Consider the following 15,654-nt stretch of genomic DNA (forward strand, 5'->3'; position numbering starts at 1 on the left):
AGGTCACTGCCAAATACTAAGCATCTTGTTCTCTCCATCCCTTGCATATCTTGTGCACAGATATTTGCCAAGAGCCTCATTTTACTGGAGGATTTTCCTGTTTGCTGGCACTTGTGCATCTTACGTTTACTTGCCCTACCTTTCACGGTCTTGGTGAAAGTTTCACTTTCTTGAAGAGCAAGCAGCCCTGCCAACAGCTGAACAAACTGAGCCAAGCTGCTTCTGCTCTTCAGTGGGTGAGGATGGGGAAGATGCCCCTGCAGCAATATCAGCCTTCTACACAGAATAAGACAGCAAGGTTTGTCAGTGCTGCCCAAACCGCTGCTCTGCAGTGAGGGTTGTCTGCTCAGCCCTGATCCAAGCGCAACTGCAACACTCAGACATGAGCTCCAGCCACATTGCTAGTAGAACTGTTCCTGCTGTCTGCTTTGTAGCTACTTGTTCTCTGCTAATGCAGCACTGCAAAACTTCCTTGGCATAGGTGAGCTTACTTCCTCTGCAAAGTTTTGATCAGCATTTTAGGGAGAGTGGGAAGGGTGTTCAAACTAGAGTGCTGCTGAAATGGTTGCATCAGGGCTGCAGGTGGGGGTGTCACAGCTATCTTGTGATCAGCTTCTGCAGTTGGCAGGAACACACAATTCAAGCAAGGCAGTAGATTTAATGCTAAGAATTAATGTCAAGAAAAAGAGGGAATCCTGATTCTTTGGGACAAAGGCTTGGATGCTGTTTACATTTGAGGTGTGCGAGTTCTTTTCCCCACCCAGTTAGTATGTTATGTAGCACTGATGATCCTGCTTGGCTTTATATGTTGGTGATGAAGAGACTTGTTCTTCTCAGCATATAGAGGAAAAACTCGTGCCTAAGCAGCTCCTGGAGTTCACAGCAAAGAAAGAGGACATTGGGGGAAGTTTGTCTGCAGGCAGCATGTCAGATAGCTGAAGAATTTGCTAAGGTGTGAATCTAGGTGAGCTGCTGTCAGCAAGCTAGCAGTAGCTCATATATGATTTTGTCTACTAGTTTGTGGGATGAATATTCAGCCCAAGAAAATTGACTATATATACTTAATGTTTTCTTAATGAAGTCATGGAAACCTGAGTGAAACTGCATTTGTTTTTGTGGTCTCATTTTACAGGGGCTGTCTCTTTTAGTTCAGCTTTCCAGAGGAGTAAGCAAGTAAATGATTGTGCAGAATGTTTTATCTCCTGCTGAGGCACTCTTGAGACTGAAAATCTTCGGGGTGTTGATTGACTCTCTGTAGACCATGCCGTGTGTTTAATGGTGTGGACTCTTCCCTGTAGAAGTTCTCTTCATAAATGTGGGGGAAGTTAGGCCACAGTAAACTTAATAGGAGAGTAAGCCTGAGTCGGAGATCAAGGAATTTCAGGGTCTTCATATAATCTTGTAACTGATGTTCCAGATGAATGTCCATGTTGAGCAGGGCTGAGATTTTTGCACTGTTACCAGACTTTTGTTACTGTCTGAAGTGCTTCTGGTCTTTCTTTCTAGTGAAGTTTGTAACTGAGTGAGAATGGCTTGCCAATACTTGACCTAATGAAAACATCTGTTTTCAGTGGCCGATTGAGTGCCTCACAGGTGCTTAAGCATCAGCATGAGCTTTCCACTAAGTGTTTTTTGCTTTTCATTGTTTTGGTTGGGCTACTTCTGGAACTCTGAATGCTCTTTTGGGTTTTGAGTTGTGAACATCCATGCTAAATGGAAACGTCAGCTCAGGGCTTGTTAATGGAACCAGCAGTGACAGTGAGTTTCGGAATGGCTGGTACAAATACTGGGGATGTGTGACTGGGACTTCAAGGGCTTTTGCTGCTAAGCTGCTTTCAAATATGAAAATATGCACACTACCTTGTTAAAATTCCTGTGTCACTTGGCGATACAGATACCTGAAATAGCCTCCTACTGTGTGATAAAACTTACAGGGGAGCAGTCTCGTGGCTTCAGATGAAACAGTGAGGGCAGCTTGGGTGAGTGTTCTTTGGCTTACATACAGCGCATCGATAGCCTAGATTGCGTTTGTTGTGTGCTTAGATGAGGTGAATGAGTTTGAGTGCTGACACAGATAGGAATGAAGTGAATTGACTTGAAATGTTAAGCAATGTTTTGAGTGTGGATGGCTTTTTTTAATCTAGCCATGTGAAATCATGTCTTGAGATTTTCCCCATGGGATCCGGGTGACATTCAGGAAGCAACTGAGGTTGATTTGATACCAGGAAACAATCTCCTGTTGTGGATATCAAAGGCTGCTGTCTGCATGGCGTCAGCATGATTGGGTTCTTGGTTGCATTTGGCCATCAGCTTAAGGGGCCATGGGCACAGCAGAGGATGTTTCTGCTTTATTGTACACAACATTTTGGTGAAGTGAAATGACTGCCTCGGTTTGGAGATGTCTGTAGTAGGTAAACACGTGGCCTGATTCGTGCAGATTGCTAAACAGAAGAAGCTGGAAACCAGCTCTGCGCTGACTACCGTGCGTGTTCATTTCTTTACAAAGCTCTGCAAAAAGCCATGTCTTTCCCATTGAGCTGCAAGGACTCTGACACTTTCAATTGAAATGGTTAATCTCCTACCGTGATCTGTTTCTGATAAGCAGATGCTCTGAAGCTTAGGATGTCTTTATAGTACAGCAGATCATCTTGCTGTGAATAGCTAAACTGAGGGGATGCCTAACTCCCTGAAATGAATAGTGAATGCTTTGCTCTGGGACCCTTTTGTAATTGTTCCAAAGCTTTTTAAGTCTAGAAGGCTTACAGAAAAACTGAAAATAGCATGGGAATAAAATAGTGCCATGGGAATGGGCATATATTTATAAAGCAGAGCAGAATTCCAGAGAGCCTGAGCTGTTGATGTGGTAGATAAAAGTCTCTGTGTTTGCATTTGTACTTAAACCTCTAGTGTTCAGAAGTTTTGGAGTAGCTGGATCCGTAATGTATCCTTTCATTTACGGCTGGCTGTATCTCATGTCAAGATAACCAGAGCATTAATCCATTAGTTAGGAAGGTCAGCATCTGTCTGTCCTGCAGTTGTAGGTCAGATTAGTGCCAGGACAGTGGAGCCAGCTCTGAACAGACATGGCTGTCTTCCCCTAATTAGGAGCTGTGTTGCACCTGAATTTTGGCACATGCTCAGTATCTGATCTGCTCAGTCTAGTTGACCTCTTTGTTGCAATCTCTTTCCCCCTTTATTTCTCTTTTTTCTAGCTACAGTCCATCTTGTTATTAGGTTATTTGGGGAAAGAGTCATAACTAAGGCAAGTGATGAATGCTTGAGTTCAGGAAAGGGTGCTTTCTTGAAGCAAGCAGTGAGGCATATTCTACCAAGTGTGTTTCAGTTGTCTGTGTTGTCTTTAACTGTGGTGATTCCCTTTGAGGTACAGCAGCCTTGAGAAAAATATGATAAAAGCTTATGTTGGCAGGAGGCAAAATAAATCGTAATGAATGAAGCATTGTTTTGCTAATGGAGAGTACTGAATTATATTCTCTTACTTCTCTTGAGCATTACGCTTCAAAATAGTCTGCAGCAATACTCCTGCAGTCTGGCAGCCTGCTTTGTTTTGCTTGTTGCTTCCTATACAGTGTTTTCACATGTACTGTACAGCTCTCAGGAAATCTCTGCCTCTTCTCCTCCTGCCAATGTTTTGTTCCTTTATCCTAATCAATGTTCCAACAGCTGAACTTGCCTGTAGGCTTCCAAGTGTGCTGTAGCCAACACCTTGTTGACAGCCTTTGTCCATGTGCCATAGGCCTTGGGAATGCCAGATAGTTCTTCTGGTTCTTTCTGCAGAACAACACATGAGTCATTTGCAGCAGCCTGATGGTTTTTCTCCCAGCCTAAGCAAATTAGTTGCACCGAAACTTTTTAATAACCGTAGCATCCAGTCAGCATTAATGTGCATCTCCTTGGAAAGGGAGAACTCCCAGCAGCGATTTCAGAAGCCTTATAATGGATTTGGTGTCAGCTTTGAGGTGTAAAACTGAGGATTTGAGCTCATACAAACATGTGGACTTAAAGACGGGACAGTGAGGACTGTCCCATCAGTGCCACTGCGCCTGAAGTCCATGAATAGTTTGCAATTAGCTATATTACAGCTTAGTAATGTTTGTTGGGGTGACACTTCTAAAGGATATCAAGGATTTTTCCTTTTTGCACTTCATGAATGATAAAGTAACAAGGAAAGGAAGAGGAATCTTCTTTCTTTTTAAGAATTACCAGATTTGAGCGTGCTGTTCCCACAGCATCCCCCACATTGCAGTAAGAAGCTGTAGGGAGGCTGATGAATTGATCCCTAACCTATGGCATACGTAAACCTTCCCTGTTACCTTCAAGCCGAAGCCTTGCTGCTTATGTCCAGTAACCTTATTTTTAAACCAGACCTGATTCATGCTCTATTTTCTATGCCAGATGAGGTCCTGGTTGTGAGTAAGTGTTGTGACTGTAGCTGGCAGCGGCCCCGAGTGATTGCCTCACTTCAGGAAATGTTAAAATAACACTTTTTTTCTTAGAAAGCTAGTTCGCTCCCCTCCCACTTTTAATTCTCCTAATAGCTGCCCCCAGTTTGGCAGCTGCCTGACAGAGGGTTGTTTGTGTTGCTGAGCGAGAGCAGAGCCACTCCAGTGGTTGCAGTGCTACAGTAGAGGCACGAGAAGTGAGCTAGGAGGCAAGCTGGCTTCAGCTCTTTAGAGGGTTCTCTGAAATCTGGAAGGAAAACTGCTAAACTGTGAGAAGAATCTTGTTCCTCCCTCTGCACTCTGCATCTCAGGCTGTGATTTTTATTTTTATTTTTCTCCTGGAGAAGAGGAGCTGAAGCTGCTTGCTTGAGATGGGCCATATGGAGGTGTAACTGCTCTTAGCACTACAGCAGTCCAGTGGAGTTAACAGTTGCTGGAATGGGTGTTGCCTGAGGCTGGATTCAGCAGGTTTCATCTGCTGTTTTGTACTTGCACAGTCAGGCCTTCAAGGTACTTTGCAAAGCTGGAGTGGGGCTAAGGAGAACTCTCCTCCACCCTGTATCCATGGCTGTTTGGTCAGCTGATCCAGGGAAGGTTTGTAATTCTTCAAGAGGATAAACTCTCATTTTATTGCCCAGCTCCTGCCTTGTTTGATCACTGTTCTGGTGAGATGGTTTGTGTTCAGTGCTGTTTTTATTTACCTTTTGGAACTGTTTGATTGCTGAGGGAGGAATAAAAGCTATTTATGGCTGGATAACCCTGCCTGGCAATCCCTGTGTTTGCATGTCTGGGGCATATAGCCTTAACTTTTGGGGATGCTTGCATTGTAGGGGTTCCCCAAGAACTTCCATTTACAAATGTTAGCCAGAAAAGCCCTGGCATCTGTCAGATCTGGAAGCACTGTGCAGGAAGCACTGGAGTACCTGCTAGGAGAATGCCAAGTGCTGATCCTGTGTGTTGTGTGAATAAGTTATTTCGGACCTGAAAAAAACATTGTAGGAACCAAGATTGTTTGCAATGCCTGTTCTACTTGCAAACCTTAACTGTGATCCTCTTCTTGAGTTGGAATGTGAATGTATCCATCCTGAAATGCACCCTGCTTTCCTTTTCCTGTAATGGAAACTGTATTGTGAGTGACTTGCTTTCTCCTGAAGGCCAGTTCCAGCACTAAAGCTGCAGAGAACTTTTTGCTGCTAGGGATGGCTCAGATCAAAGCTCTGCAGAGTAGTTTTCTGTATAAACCAGTCCCTTGTACTGGTCAGCTCTAGCAGGTTACTACGGGGCCCAAAAACACTAAACTCAGATGTATATTCTAGAAATTTACTAAAGCTGTTTGGATTCTTTTTCTGGGTATTAAATGCCTCGTGACTTCTTGCTCCTTCATGGAGCCTCAGCTTGGAGGACTTCTCTAAGGGGGTTGGAAGGAGGTGGAATAACATCAGTGGGCAGTCTGGTACTTCACTGAGAGGTTGTGCTCAGCCTGTCCTTGTTGTAGGAAGAGCTGGTAGAAAAGCAAAGACAGTCCAGGAGTGCTGTAATCTCAGGCATTACTGCTCTCAGTCTTCTGTTAGAGGAGAAATCCTTTGCTCAAATTCTCCAGCTTGGATAATGATGTAAAACCAGGGACAGCTGTACAGTCTGACCATAGATGAGCTCTCAAAGTTTAATAGTGTGGTAGTAAGGAGCAGTGCATTCACTGGAAGAAGATGAGCTCCAGTAGCTGAATCCATACCTCCTTTAGACAAGGGAGGAGGAATTCAAGTGCTTTTCTGAAGAGGACATGAGTGACTTGACTTAGCACAGTGCCTGTTTCATTTCTGTCTCTGCTTTGCAGGGTGCAGTGCTTAGGTGGTATGCGTTACCTTCGCTGATGGAAAGGAAGGATGGATTGATAAACAGGTCGATACTGTGCTCTGTAAATGTTGCATGCAAGGCTGTGTGGCAGTGTTTAACTTGTCTCTTGTTTTTCTTTCCATCCATTAGGCAATACTGACTAGTGGACATCTTGACAAGGTCTCCGAGCAACGTTTTCTGTAGAGCTGAATGAAAGCAGAAGCAGCTGGGTGAATTGATGAGCTTGCCTTGGGAGCCTCTAAGTAGGCAAAATTGGAACCCACGATGGGTCAAAAGGTCACAGGTGGGATAAAGACTGTGGATATGAGGGACCCGGTGTACAGACCGTTGAAGCAGGAGCTCCACAGACTTGACTACAGCAAACCCACGCGTCTGGACTTGCTACTGGACATGCCTCCTGTATCCTATGAAGTCCAGTTATTGCATTCATGGAACAATGATGATCGCTCGCTGAATGTATTTGTGAAGGAGGACGATAAACTCATATTTCACCGGCATCCGGTGGCTCAGAGCACAGACGCTATCAGAGGCAAAGTGGGATACACACGAGGACTGCATGTGTGGCAGATAACGTGGGCAATGCGGCAGCGAGGCACACATGCTGTGGTAGGGGTGGCAACAGCAGATGCCCCTTTGCATTCTGTAGGGTACACCACACTTGTAGGAAATAACCATGAATCGTGGGGATGGGACCTTGGGCGTAACAGACTGTACCACGATGGCAAGAACCAGCCGAGTAAAACCTATCCTGCCTTCCTAGAACCAGATGAAACTTTCATTGTGCCGGATTCCTTCCTGGTGGTTCTGGACATGGATGATGGGACACTGAGTTTCATTGTAGATGGGCAATATATGGGTGTTGCCTTTCGGGGACTTAAAGGGAAAAAGCTGTATCCAGTGGTCAGCGCAGTGTGGGGACACTGTGAAATAAGGATGCGCTACTTGAACGGACTTGACCGTGAGTATAACCTCTGTATTAGTTCTATCAGCCCAAATCTGTGTGCTGCTTACGTGCAAGTTTACTGCACTGCTGAGGGTTTTCACTTTTGTGGAAGAGATGAGCATTTCATGTCAGCAGTAGGATTTAATTTCTGAATGCTTAATGGCAATTGAAATAGAGCTTGTCTGACTAGGTAACATGTGCTGCTACTAATGCATTGCAGGGAGCAAGTGAAATTTAGGAAAGCAGTATAATGAGAGAGGGTAATGCCAGTTGTTTATCTGGACTGACAAGCCTTTTATACTGCTACCAAAATGTCAAGAAAAGGACATTCCTGATGACAGTTACAATGTTTGCAATGTAATCCTGGTGCTTCTTTACAGGGAGCAGTCTCTGAGGGACAATTCTGGTAATTCCTTATGGAAGGACTTTGAAAATTCCCTGCAGGAAGGAGTGGGAAGATTTGGTCCCTGTCTGAGGAAGTGGGAATGTCTCATCTTTGAAGAAAGTAGCTTGCCTCTTTCATGGCAGGCTGTTCTCATTTCTAGTGTGGGGGCTGGATATTGTAGCCAGGCCGACTTGCATGCTAGGTCTTTTAGTAATAATAACATCAATCCCTTGCTAAGCTTAGTAATAGGTTTGGCTGCCGACGTGTGCTGAAGTTTTATCTCTCATAAAGGTTTCCATTGGGCCAGATTGTGACTCTGGATAGGATCCTCTGGATAGGATGGAGAAGAGATGTGAAGGAAGTGGATGAAAATCTGGATGGTTGTTACTGAAATAAAAATCAGGTGGTAAATTGATAATAAAAAAGGTAGAGATTCCCTTGCATTTCAGAACAGTGCCTGTCCAAAGGCTGTGGCACACTTGGCTTTTATTTGTGCTCAGAATGTATTTGTTCTAATGCTGGGCCAGCAGTGGCAAGCTCCTAGTGCTGGTGATGTGAGGTGCAGCCAAGTGGCACTGGGCACCAGACTAACCAGAAAAGCCTTGTGAGGACATCGGTGTACAGTCCACAAGTACTTTCAGAAACATGCTAAAACTCAGACAAGGTACCAATACTGATACTTGCATACCTGATGTGCCCTGTCTTAATGTGGTTAGAAAGCAACACGTCCTGGTCAGACCAGGGAAAAAGGGCCATATAGCATCTCCTGCTGCTTCAATGCTCTGACCAACTATTTATTCAGTGGTACGATAGCTATTCACTAACACTTCAGAGGAAGTTACTTTAAGGAACTTCTGGAAGTCAAAGTAAACGCTTACTGTAGGGATGTTGAAAAACTCTCCTAATGCTCAGTAAAAGATGTATTCTTTCCATATTTTTTTTTTCCTTCCTACAGTCAGCCTTCTTTCCATCAGCATTTTAGTGGATGAGCTTTTAGAGCAGGAGAGGCTGAATAACCCAGGAGAATTGCAGTCTTTTGAACTGAGAGCTCCTGGCAAAGCATTTTCTCACCAACAAAAAGAAAGAACCTAGCTTATCCTGCCATGGCAGCAGCTCCAGTAACCAGGTTTTTGGTAGGGTCAAATCCAAAACTTGCAGCTCCTTTCAGAGCCAGCAAGCCTGTGGAGCTGTCTGTGCAGAACTGCACTTAATAGGGAAACAGCCACCTCCTGTATTGGATTTGGTTGTAATGTGCTCTCGGCATAGGAGTGAATCATGGGCATAAGGCCAGGAATGACAGGACGCTATTTTGGCACACGTAGAAAGGAGGTGTCTGGCTCTAACCACTTCTCAGCATTCAATAGCTGCACTGTGTCCAGTGATTGTAGTGCTTGTGAATGGAAGAAGGTCAGATATGTGTGTGCCTTTTCTTCCGGTCTATCTTTGCAAAGACTGGATTATCAGAGCAAACTAGGTGAGGACAAAGTTCTTTTTCTTAACCTCTGTGGGAAGGTGATCTTCTCAGCTTTTAAGACTGTTAAATGGGAATTATTTATTAAGTTGATGCCTGTAGCCTTTGAAAGTCCAGACCCCTTGTCCCCTATGGCCACTGTCCTCTGGCTAGACAATATCTGTCCAAGCTATCTCTGTACAGAGCAAGAGGAGCTGGGACAGATTTGGAATAGGGTGTATTTGTACTTCAGAGGGTACAGGTTTTAAGGGTAAGCTACACTGGCAAGTGCCAAAGGAATGTTGCCAGTAATAAGTTTCTCTGGTAGTATCACAGCCAGAACTGAGACGTGTAGTCCTGCTGTACAGAGAGACCTGTGCCTGCCAAGGAGGCAGCATGGATCTTGAAGTAGGTCATGAGCAGGCAAGAGCAGCAGTGCCTCGAGCTGAGTGTAGCTATGCTCTGCAGGAAGCACTGAGCAGCCCTGGGGCCACTCTCGGCACAGAACACGGGTGACAAATTGTAGGGCTTGGGAAGGAGCAGCAGTGCCCTGACAGATCTGTTTGATTGCTCTCCACCCACCAATTTCTGCTGAAGAGGTGTACTTACAGAGGCATGATGCCTCATTAATAATGCTCGAAGCACAAGGGCAACTCTGGAGAACTGCTGTAAACAAACAAACAAAAACATTGTGCTGCAGCTTCCTCTGCAGAAGGTGGTAGTTTGTGATACTTAGCAGGGGTTGACTGAGGGAAATAAGGCATTGGTCCAGCTCTCTGCTAACTAGAGGAGTTGGACCAATTTGAGTGCAACTCCTGTTACCAAGTCTCTCTTCAGCAAGCAAGTTCTCTTCAGAATTCTTGCCAAAAACCAGATAAATTGCTTTCTCTGTTGCTTATTTGAAATGTTTTGGTTTTTTTTAATGTGGAGCAGTGAGATTGTTTACTTTTTCCAAAGTAGAATCAGGAGTGGTCTGATCAGAGACTACTGACAGCACTTCTATCTGAGCTTTTTAGTGTTAGTTATTATCCTTGAGCCTGGAAGGAAGGGATTTGTGTCCACCTTATTGACAGAATGGCTTCTGTAAGAAATACAGTAATATGATCATGTGTAGAAAATAAGAGAGACTAGGAAAGCTTAAAGCAGCTGTATGAACAATCAGATTAATTTGGGTTGTAGTAGAAGCTGAAGCCGGTTGGCATCTATCAAAGTTTGTAAAAATTGCAGCTTCTCAACCAAACTTATCCACAAAAATGCAAGTCTTTAGGTGTGTTTGGTCTAAGATGTCTCTAATCTTTCTAATGATGCGTGCTGAGCATCGTTACTTGGCTCGAGATGCCTTTGTTTTAGCTGTCTCTTGGGGTAGGAAGAAACCCCCACCCCCTTGAGCAGTGTGCAGGTGAGCTTGGACAGACTTGGTTTCTCACAGCTTCTGTTGGTAATCTGTACATTCCTTCTGTGCAGCTGTAATGTGTTCACTCTGGCTCTGACCTCGATCTCTTATGCTACAAATGACTCTTCAGCAACAAAGGACCCCACATACCCTGCCTGAAAAACTAGTATCATCTTGTTCAATAAGCGTGTAAGATGCCAACATAGTAGCCAAAGGCTTGTATTTTTCCCAGGTTTTTGATGTATTGTGGCATTTCCCATCAGGGTATTTCTTCCTACGAGTAATGACATGAAGCTCTGACATACGGTTTTGCTTTCTTCTTGGGAAGTATGTAGCATAAATGAAAGGGGGGACAGTTGTTATCCTATTATGTAAAAAACACATCAGTACTTCCTGGGTACTTTTACCACATGATGCTATCAAACTGCAGTCTTTCATTTCAGTAAATCTTGTAAAGCTTTTTGGATTCTGCAGCAGAAGGCACAAACTAGACCTTGTGCTCTAACTTTAATGAATGGTATTGCAGAGTGTAAACTTTCTTCAGGGAATCTGAGTATCTTTTCCTTCACGCAGTTCTACAGTGCTGTCATGCTCTGCCTGCATGTTTGATGAGCTGAAGCTGCTGATTTGTGAATGCTGAATGGCTTGGGTTTTGTGAACAGGCCAGGCGTTGCTCATCCTGCTCAGTTTTTGTGGGGGGAGGGATTTTTAGAGTTAACAAAATGAATACGTAGCTTGTAGGTTGAGATGTTAATGTCTCGGGTCTTCTCTTTTCCAGCTGAACCACTGCCTCTGATGGACTTGTGTCGGCGAGCTGTGAGGCTTGCTCTGGGCAAGGAAAGACTGAATGAGATCCCTACCCTGCCACTGCCAGCCTCCCTCAAGAGTTACCTGCTCTACCAATGACCTTCATGTTGTGGGACAGAGAGTTGAAACCAAGGCAAAATGTCTGGAGCTGACCCACTGGGCAGTGGGTTCACCACCCTCGTGTCATTGCTACTGTTGGAAATCCTTGGCCAAAGTACTCCTGTTACTGCTAAAAATCTCCATGTGCCCTTAATGGCAAGCTCTCGAGTAGTCTTTATTTTGCGATGGAGTGTTTTGTTCTTTGGAAGTCACTTCCCCAGCACAGTTTAAAAAAGGAAACTTAACAGAAGCTCTGTGCTTCCCTGCTTCTCCTGATAAAAGGCTGTACTGCATCCTTGGGGTCACAGACCACTGGGAGTGAGCCCTTCTGTAACAGTTTAAGGGAAGAGCATAGCTGGGGGAAGGGAAGGCACTAGGAGTGATCTTAAGACTAGGTGCTAAGAATGGAAAGGCATGGGGTGGCCAGTGGAATTGGGAAGAGTCTGGAATACCAAGAGAAAATCATTGCTGAGTTCTTTAAAAACCAAAAAAAACCACAAAACCCTAACACCAAAACCAAGAACCCTTTCACCAGGATGCTTTATTGGAAGGAACTGGCTATATTGCTCATGTCTGTCTCTGCCAGGACCTCTCACCATGTTCTGATGTTACTTCATAAAAAGTGAATCTTGCTTTCCTGTTTATCACCATCACCTTCTCAGTTCTCCTGCTCCATTCTCTGTCCTGCAGCTTCTGAGTGGGTGTCAGCTGATTGAGCAGCCACCCCATGTCTTCTCCTGCCCTCTTCCTCTTGAATGAAAGCTGTAGGTTTTAGTTTGGGATTCCTTGCTGATGTGGGGACAAAGAAGGGGCAAATGTTTTCTGCAAAGCACTTCTTGGTGAGACAGGCTGGATGAGCTCTGACACTTGTGTCAGACAGCTGTAGGTCTTGCCATCTTAGGTCTGCTTTCTGTTTAGCCCGTTCCAGGCTAAAGCTGTAGAGAAACATAGTGGTTCTCTAATGACTTCCAGGAAATTTTCTTCCTGAATAGATCACTTAGTCACCCAAACCAGGCTTTCTTCTGCTGTAGACCATCAGCATGATCTCCACTTAGCTATGCAGCAGGAATAGTTCTGTTTCTTGCTTGGGGTTGGGGAAGTCATCCCAGAGAAGGCGGTAGCAACGTGACTACAGTAGTGCCATAGGAAGACCAGGAATGCAGAAAGTGGCTGCAGAATGTAACATGTGAGACTTTGGTGGGGTGTTCTTTAGCAAGGAGAGAACCTCCCCAGAGCTGGGGTTTGGCAGGGGAGATCTTCAATAAACAGGACTAGCAATTCAGGCAAAATCAGCACATCCCAAATAGATTCTTGCCTCAGTAGCCAGGTAAAGAGAGGATGACACTCCTTTACTAGCAGGAGCTGCTCTCTTGACCTCTCTGCAGGTTACTATGCTGCCTTTCTGAGGTTATTTTGCACATTTCTTTGTCTTGAAAAAATGTTTGTATGGTTGGTTTTTTTTTTTTTTTTTTTGCTCTTGAGTTATTCCCTCAGTTCTGTGTAGGTACAAATGAGTTTAGTTGTTGAAAATGTTAATATATATATTTGTGGTGTATGTATAAGAACATGTTTTAAACAGCTGCTGTAGGGTACCTTTTTAAAATTAAACTACTTGCATAGTATATTTTTAAAGCACAGAATTGGTGCCAAGACTGGGTGGGGTGTGATATGCCCCTTTCTTTTTTAAAACTAATATTTTATGATTTTTTTTTTAACATAGGGGTTTGTACTAGTTTCTGTTGCAGGGTGGGACACAAATTGCACAATAAAATACAGTGTGTATGGAACTCTACATGGTTGCCTTCAGCTGAACCAGTGTCTTCCCTAACTGCTGGGAAGCAGCTGTGTTCTCCCCACTTCTAATACTCTTACGCTCCTTTGTCTCCATCTCTTCTCACTTCTCCATTACATTTTGTACAGTTTTAAACTCTCACATCCTATTTTATGGCTGTAGATAATACTCAATAACCTAATAAACTTTATTAAATATTGCTTGATGATACATTTATTTGTATGAAGCGCTCAGTGTTTTCTGCCCCTAATGTCTGTGTGAATGGTGAGCTTCCTACTAAGAACCCAACCCCAACAGGAAGAACATCTCAAAGCTGGCACGTAAAAGTGATGTGGATGGCAAGGTGCAGCTAAGGTAGGGAGTGGGAACCTGAGATTATGAGTCTGCTCATAATAAAAGACAGCTATTCAAGGTGGAGCTGAAGAAAATTCATGACTCATTACTCCGCTCCTGTATGAGTGGATTCAATAGACTGGGGCTCCAGTTATCTTGTCAAACTTTATTCCTCTATTGCAGCAGACAAGCATTATTTTTCTTCCAGGAGAGAGGCTCATGTGGAACCAAGGCTCTAACCTACCGCTTCAGTTTGCCACCTGACTGCTCCTTTCCATCTTAGGAGGGGAGACAGTGAACAAAAGAAAGTAAAATAAAACGGATCCTCAAGCCAGTAGCACAGCATGCAAACTAGTGGAAGTGCTGTGGCGGGTCAAGCCAAGTGGTGGGAGCTGGCACTGGATCACATGCACTCAAGAAGTCTGACTTCAGTGCATTCTGGATACTCTCAGCTTACCAGCTTGATTTACTCAAGTCACCTGAGTCATTCCCTACCCACTGCTGTAAATTGTGGTCAATTTCAACAGATCTGTTTGCACAGGAGGCTTCATTCCTGGGCTGTGAAGTGTTGTGGATTATACTGTTTCTGGAGCAGAAACTGTCTCTTGCTTGCTCCTTCGGTCTTCAATGGCTTCCACTTTCAATCTGAGCAGTATATGGGTGCTCTCAAATTCTATCAGCAGCTCCAGCCAGACCAGAGCTGAGATGGCTTTGAACTTAACATCAGTTATGACAAAGGTTTTATTTCTGCTTCGTGTCCTCATACTTTTCCATCTTGCCTGCAGCTACTAACTTGCGAGTGAAAAGCAAATGATTTCATCAGTTCACATAAACACTACAAAATGTGAGGCTCAACTAAAGCTCAGAGGTATGCTTGTGAACTTCCTTATAAGGGTACTGGGTGAGAGAGATTTAAAAAAAAAAAAAAAAGTTGTTTCTTATCCATCTCCAATCATGGCAATAATTTTTTGGATTTTGGAAGTCTTCATCTTGTTTGTTTTTTCCATTCATAGAAGACAATTGTTTGTGGATCCTAAGTTAAGTAGCCAGCATGCTGAATAATTGCTGTTTTGTTCTGCTGTGAATAGTGGGTGACCTGAGTGAAACATGTTTCTTGCCAGCTTCAGGGTAAGGCTGCCTTTGCTTTGCTAAAGTGTGACTTGGAGGGTTGCTGGGAGCGCAGCAGGCTGGGGAGGGCCCGTAAGGTGGGGCAAGTGCAGAAGACTGAGAAATTAGTTCATGCTCGGCTCCAGACACCCAAACAGGCTTGTGTTCCAACTGCATGGAATATTTGAAATAAATGACCTGCTCCAGGCTGGGAGTTCGCAATGTTTATGTACAGCGCCATGGTGACAGCGGAGGAAGTCATGAGATGGGGATTGGGCCTGCTGGAATCAACAAATGATATCACAGATTAGCAAATCCTAATGAATCAGTGGCTTTCTGCTTCCCCTCCTATTGCCTGCATGTGGCAGGCAGGCCTGCTCCTTTGTATGAGCAACATTAAAAATTACAAGTCCTGGTTATACTGACTAGAGCCTCCTTGAAAACTAATGCTCTTCCACTGGCCAGCATCTCTTATCCCTCTGATGTTGCTGGCTAACCATATTTGTGCATGTGGAACTTAGCTTCATGTTTTATAGGTTTCTGGCTTTAGTAGTTTGATTGCTGTTGCCTTGCTGGTGATGCAGGAGAACTGTGACAATCCTGCAGAGAATCTGGCTGTCGTGTTGCTGCCATGGGTAAGCAGGAGCATAGCTTTTGTTCAAGCTGAGGCTTTGGTAAAAGTTATTTGAGTTTAGAAGTGTGAAGAGGAAGCTTTCTCTGGATGCCTTCAGTAGCTGATAAGGAAGTATGCCAGTACTGTAGCAGTCATGTCAAAATTCCTTTTAAAAATAAAGCTGTTCTTGGGTGCAGGTTAGCATGTAGCACGTCAGTGCCAGTAAGCATTCCTGCTGTAGGTCTTGGCCAAAGTTATGACAACGTAAACAAAACAAAATTGTGAGGAGGGGAAGGACAGTTGCTGATTTTCTCCTTTATCTGCAGCGCTGACGCACATTGCTAATGAAACGATTTCTCTGAGCTCAAGCAATCTCCTGAACAGAGCCCAGCTATCAGGCTCTACCTGTCACATTCCT

General features: G+C 44.2%; 1 protein-coding gene across 1 annotated transcript in view; it reads left to right on the forward strand.

Annotated features, from left to right (window-relative positions):
* Window positions 1-13,383, forward strand: part of SPSB1 (splA/ryanodine receptor domain and SOCS box containing 1) — a 33,675-nt gene extending 20,292 nt beyond the window's left edge. The window contains exons 2-3 of the mRNA XM_052691782.1: window positions 6,444-7,272; window positions 11,264-13,383. Coding sequence (XP_052547742.1) covers window positions 6,579-7,272; window positions 11,264-11,391 — 822 coding nt within the window. The 5' untranslated portion in view covers window positions 6,444-6,578 and the 3' untranslated portion in view covers window positions 11,392-13,383. The remainder of the gene's footprint in view (window positions 1-6,443; window positions 7,273-11,263) is intronic.
* The last annotated feature ends 2,271 nt before the right edge of the window (window positions 13,384-15,654 follow it).

The sequence above is a fragment of the Tympanuchus pallidicinctus genome, unplaced genomic scaffold, assembly GCF_026119805.1.
Source record: "Tympanuchus pallidicinctus isolate F22 unplaced genomic scaffold, pur_lepc_1.0 scaffold29, whole genome shotgun sequence".
Lineage (NCBI taxonomy): Eukaryota > Metazoa > Chordata > Aves > Galliformes > Phasianidae > Tympanuchus > Tympanuchus pallidicinctus.